A 5,743-nucleotide genomic window follows, 5' to 3' on the forward strand; every position below is an offset into this window, starting at 1 on the left:
GACAAGACGTTAAACAGATGTTGTTGGAAACATTATGTAGCAGGAAGTACGGTTAATCATGCAATTGTGTTTCAGCTGTGGTAAGAGCCCACCTCTGGCGTCACCGGAGTATACTTTGGTGAACGCCTTGAGAGCGCATAACTCAAGAACTTTTTTAGATGTTTTTGTCGGAAAATGTGCGACATGCTTGGGCGTGCGCGTGAAAGTGAAAAAGATTTAAAATGCGCGTGCCCGATGCGCAGCGTTACATTCCGTGCGACTTTAACAAGCCATATATGCAATCCGTTAACGTCGCATCATATAGCCTATCGCTGCTTTCCCCCTTTGGGTGAACAAGCAGAAAAAGCCTGCGGGATTATTTGATTCCTTTCCGATTGTTTTCACTCGATGAGTCTGTCACGACAGTCAAAGTTTAGAAAAAAGAAAACGGCCGGGCGCACACGTGCGCACCTTTTCAGCGTCCTTATCAGAGCTGTGCCTTCCTTTTTCCCTTTGCTTAAACAAGCGGTGAAGAAGCCGGAATTGCGATACCAGCTATCGTCACCAACATATCTGGCCCTGCGCAGTCGCAAACGTGCGCTCCGTTTGAGCGAACTGCTATCTGCTCTTGGACCACGTGTCTTGGACCGCATCATGGGGGGCGCGCTGAAGTTTCCGCGAGCGATTCAAAGGGCCGTGCTCACGCTCGCAAGCGTTCGCTCGCCAGTGCTCATGCTTCTCTTCCCAAGTCTTTTGCTCACGTTCAAGCCTTGACCAGCGCCTTCAGATAGGGTGCAGTTCCTTACGGTACGTATACGTTTACCTGCTACAACTTGCACGCCACTTTTGTTTTGGCGGGCCCGTGCTGGCGCGAAGTTTAGACTCGAATATATTTGCATGCACGGTATGCAGCAGAACGTTCTCTTGTGATCTGGGAGGTAAAGCTGAAGTTTCACATAATTGGTTGAATGATTACAGAAATTCTAGCTTCGTGTGGCTTTTAAGATGGCAGCAGCATGCTGCATTGCGTAGTATACCGGGACTTTGCTCTCTTGGCTTCTCCACTGTGTAGCTTCCAGCACGCTAGCAGGCAGGAAAATAGTCTTGCATTGGTGTGGTAACTTCACTTGAAGTTGGAAGATGGGGAAATTTTTAACGACATGAGATTCGTGAGACGACATCCTTCAATATAGTAAGGCCATTCTACGATTAGTTAAGTGTTTAGGGTCCCTTTAGGAAAAGAATGGTTTTATTGACATGTACAATACCGCAGGGATATTGTAAGAGACACTCGAAAGGAGCAGTTGCTGGCCTTGATTGTTAAGCTAAGCCCACCTGTTGCTACAACTCACCAACACCACTACTTAAAAGTAGCATACTCTTGTAAGAGATTTGTTTGCAAACCATCTAACTGCTAATGACCTACTGTATTAAAAAATTTGTAAAATAATTCTGCGTGTCCTTTAATTTATTAGTCAATAAAGCCGCTTTCTCACAAGGTCAGGTAATTTTTTTCTGCATGTTATGCTCATTTGCTTTGGATGTGTATTGCACATTTGATATATGTTAAACAGTTTTATGCAACTTATAAATAATATAATGTAATGCTTCAATTTAATTTTCAGTTGTGTAGAGTAACATGTGTACTATGAAGCCAGCATACGGATGCATGGTTTGCGGAAGAAGTGGCCATTAATTTTGCTTACCACATCACTGTAGAATGACAATCTATAAATGCTGCTTTAAAGACAGCTATAAAAGCCTGCATATTGTTTCTGAAGCCATTATACGTTATGACTTCGGAAACAATATGCAGGCTTTTATAGCTTAATTAAGAATTTTGTTAGACGTCCCCAGAATTCTGTTTTAAATTATAACAGAATTCTGAGAACCTCTAATAAAATTCTTAACTTGTTGTTGTCAGGATGTTCTTTAAAAGCCTGCATAATGTTTCCAAAGCCATTATTACAGAATTCTGAGAACGTCTAATTCAATTCTTGTTGTTCTTGTGGAGATGTTTATTAGCCAACTTTTAGCGTAACATTAGCAGGGCTTACTGAAGTACCTGTAGACGTCCACGGCTAGAAAATGTCTTGACCAGGACAGCTATTAGACTTTTCAATTATCCATTCAAGGTATCTTTTAGACATCAAATAGCTGCCTGTGTGTTTCGTGGGGTGGCAGAAGTTGAGGCCGCGTAAGGCGCCGTCCATGAATCTCTGGAAGGTCTGACCCGCGTTTCGGAGGCCGAACGGCATCCGAAGAAACTCGAATAGTCCGAAGGGCGTCGCGATGGCTGTCTTCGGGACATCCTCCGGAGCAACGGGAATTTGATGGTATGTCCATACTAGGTCTAGCTTTGAGAAGATGGTAGCACAGTGCAGGCTCGTCGTGATGTCATGGATATGCGGTACCGGGTATCTGTCTGGTGTCGTAACCCGGTTTAGCGCCCGGTAGTCTCCACATGGGCGCCAGTCTCCCGGTGTCGACTTAGGGACCATGTGAAGTGGAGATGCCCAGGGGCTCGACGAGGGCTCGACGAGGGCCTGATGATGCCCAGTTACAGCATGTGGTCGAATTCCTGCCGGGTGACTTTAACTTCTCTGGGCACAGACGGCGAGGCCGCGCGTGCACGGGCGGGCCGCTGGTGGAGATGCAGTGGCATACCGCGTGCTTCGCCGCAGAGCCGGCTGGTGGCTGCCTCGTCAGTTCAGGAAATTCGTGCAAGATGCGAGCAAAATGTTCGGCGCCGGCCGGCCCGAGCAGCGTAGGACTCAACGGAGGGTGTTTTGAGGGGTTTCCCTGCACAGTCGCTTGCGACACAGGATCGTGGAGTCGTCTTTTGCGCACATCGACGAGAAGACCAACGTGCCGAAGGAAGTCTGCATCCAGGATAGCGAATTTCACCTCTGCCACAATGAAAATCCATCGGAATGTTTTCTTCAAACCTAAATCCAGTGGCAGCGAGCGATATCCGTAAGTGGCAATGGTGGTATTGTTGACCGCCTGAAGGGGAGACGCACTGGGGACACGGCGCTCTGTTGACAAAGCCGGCCCGACGCTCACCTCAGCCCCGGTGTCCACGAGGAATCGCAGCCCACTGTCACGGTCGGTGAGAAAGAATCCAGAACACTGGTCGCCCTCAGTGCCGGCTGCGGTCGTTTCCCGCGTAATCGCAAGGTGGAATACATTTGCGGGCCATATTGCCGTGCTTCCTGTGGTACCAACAGATTCTCTGTCGCAGTTGCTGGGGTTGCGCTGCGGCACCCTGGTGCTCCGCGCGCGCGCTGCCGTCCCCTAAGGCTGCTACGGTGTCGGCGAGGTGAGAGATCTGCTCCCTTATGTCCTGCACCTCGTTGGTAGATGTGGGGATTCCCATGTATGTTTGCACCGCCGCGATGGATGGCGAAGCCACTGCCGTTACTAAGTTCGGCGAGCTGAGAAAGCTGTTTGTTGGCAGCCGAGGCGAGGACCATCCGCACGTTTGTGGGGAGCCGTTGCAGGAAGAGCTCCCGAAGCAGCTTGCTGTCCACATCGGTGGTCGTCGTGCCGAGCAGCTGTTGCATGTGGCGCAACAATTGGCTAGGGGTCCGGTCGCTGAGCTTAGCGCCGTGTAGCAGCTGTTTCAGTCGCTGAGGCTCTGATGGCGTGAGGCGGCTTATGAGTAGTTGCTTGAGCGTTGTGTACGCGTTCACTGCAGGTGGAGCGACCAGTAGATCACGTACTTCGCTCGCTGTTGTAGGTGGAAGGCTGTCGACCATGTGGTGGTACTTTGTCTGGTCGGCAGTAATGCGTCGGGCGGCGAATTGCGATTCCACTTGCAGGAACCAGAGTACTGGGTCGGCTGTCCAAAATGGCGGTAGCTTAACGTCGATGGTGGAGATGGCTGGTGCGTCGGCTGTAGTCTCCATGGCGTCGATATGTGGTTGTCGTTATGCCTCGTCTGGGTCACCACTGTTGGGACGCGAGTACGCGCGGAGGAGAGAGAGAGAGAGACGTCTCGACGGCGTGAATCCCAACTGTCAACTGGTTTTATTTTTCTTTTGCTTCAGCCGCCCTTGAGGCTGCTCGCCCTTTCCACTCGTCACCATTGGTGGAGAGTGGAGGACACGGAGGCGCGGGGTGGAACCGGTATGGTGGTTAGGAAGGTTTCGGAGCTGCGCTCGCAGTTCGCCCTTGCCTGCACGTTCTGGTCCTCTCGCGGCCATTACAGCCCTAGCAAAAGAGGGCGCACCGAAGTAACTTTCGATTTCACTTTTCAAAGCAGCCCAGAAACATTCCCACGTTACCACGTAATGCACAGTGAAGGAACCACTCCAGTAAGAAAGCTATCACCATTCTTAGTGTCGAAATGCCTCGTAGAAAAAATTGAAAAACAATACAAGGCCTCAAAGATGTCAAGTGGAGACCTCCTCCTCGAACTCAAAACCAAAGACCAAGTGGAAAAGCTAGCTGATCTCACCAGTATCGATGATATCAAAGTCACACTCTCAGCACACCGTTCTCTAAACACAAGCAGGGGCGTAATATCAGAAGATTTCATAAATCTGAGTGATGAACTGCTTGAAGGGTTCCAAGAACAAAATGTAATCAAGGTTCAAAGAGTAACTCTCCGAAGAATGACGAACAAATCCCCACCAAACACGCCATACTTACCTTTAGTACCAGTATTGTGCCTAGTTCACTTGAAACACCGCCTCGGGTTAGGGATACACGGTCTCACGTTGATTTTCACATACCTTGCTTCAAGTGCCAGAGGTTTGGACATGCTTCACAATCATGCTGAGGTAAATCAACATGTGGAAAGTGTAGTGCCAATGATCAACAGTCGGACAACTGCAATGCTCCTCCACACTGTACAAACTGCAAGGGGGATCATCCAGCGTATTCACGATCATGAATGATGATCATGATTTGCTGGAAGAAAGAAAAGGAGACAATTGCACTCACAGTGAAAGAGAAGATTTCTTTTTATGAAGCAAGGAAAAAGCTATCGCACTTACCTCAAACAACCTATGCCAGTGCAGCGCGGCAGGGGGCAGTGCCACAGTGATCCCGGTGGTCTCAGGGATCCCTACAGGGATCACAATCAGTGGCCCAGTAGTAACTCCACCCGCCCCCTTGGCAGCAGCAGCCAGTACTGCTCCATCGTCATCAAATACGGGCCTGCAGACCGCAGTTTCGCAGGGCCCTAGGCTAAATCGAACTCCAAGGCCTGAGACGCACGTCTCAGTGCCTGGTTCTCGATCATCCAGCGCCTGCAAGAAGGCTATGGAGATCGACACAAAACCTCCGGCGTCATCGACGCCAAAAGATCAGCGCTCCCTGAAGCGCACTAAGAAAGATAAACTCTTAGCAACTGCGCCAAAAAAGGGACTGGTAACCTGAACGGTTACCACTCTCGCATTAGTACAATCCCTTTAACACGTCACCTACAACCTTTGAGTTCATTCACATAAATTAACATTATCAATTCCGCCACTATGGCTTTTATCGTACAATGGAATTGTAGAGGCCTATTCACAACTTAGGTGACATTAAAGACATAACAAATAAGTTCTCGCCAGTCGCATTTTGCCTACAGGAAACGAATTTAGGCCCTAAAAATAGTCAATTGCTCAAAGGTTTCACCATTGTCCGAAGGGACCGCGAACAGTCTAGCCGTCTGTCAGGAGGAGTTGCTATAGTCGTACAAGGTGGCACTCCTACCTGAAACGTTTAATTAAATACCTCTTTCGAGGCTGTAGCCATGACTGTTCTTTCA

At 49.2% G+C, this 5,743-nt stretch overlaps 1 protein-coding gene across 1 annotated transcript; it reads right to left on the bottom strand.

The window, feature by feature from the left end:
- Positions 1–3,041: 3,041 nt before the first annotated feature.
- Positions 3,042–3,890, bottom strand: LOC119444552 (uncharacterized). The gene has a single exon (XM_037708932.1). The coding sequence runs from the start codon at positions 3,888–3,890 to the stop codon at positions 3,042–3,044; it is 849 nt and encodes a 282-aa protein (XP_037564860.1).
- Between the last annotated feature and the right edge of the window lie 1,853 nt (positions 3,891–5,743).

Source organism: Dermacentor silvarum, chromosome 3, assembly GCF_013339745.2.
Source record: "Dermacentor silvarum isolate Dsil-2018 chromosome 3, BIME_Dsil_1.4, whole genome shotgun sequence".
In the NCBI taxonomy this organism is placed as follows: domain Eukaryota; kingdom Metazoa; phylum Arthropoda; class Arachnida; order Ixodida; family Ixodidae; genus Dermacentor; species Dermacentor silvarum.

Coding starts and splice junctions, on each gene's coding strand:
- LOC119444552 (XM_037708932.1), bottom strand. CDS start 3,890: ATGGAGACTACAGCCGACGCACCAGCCATCTCCACCATCGACGTTAAG.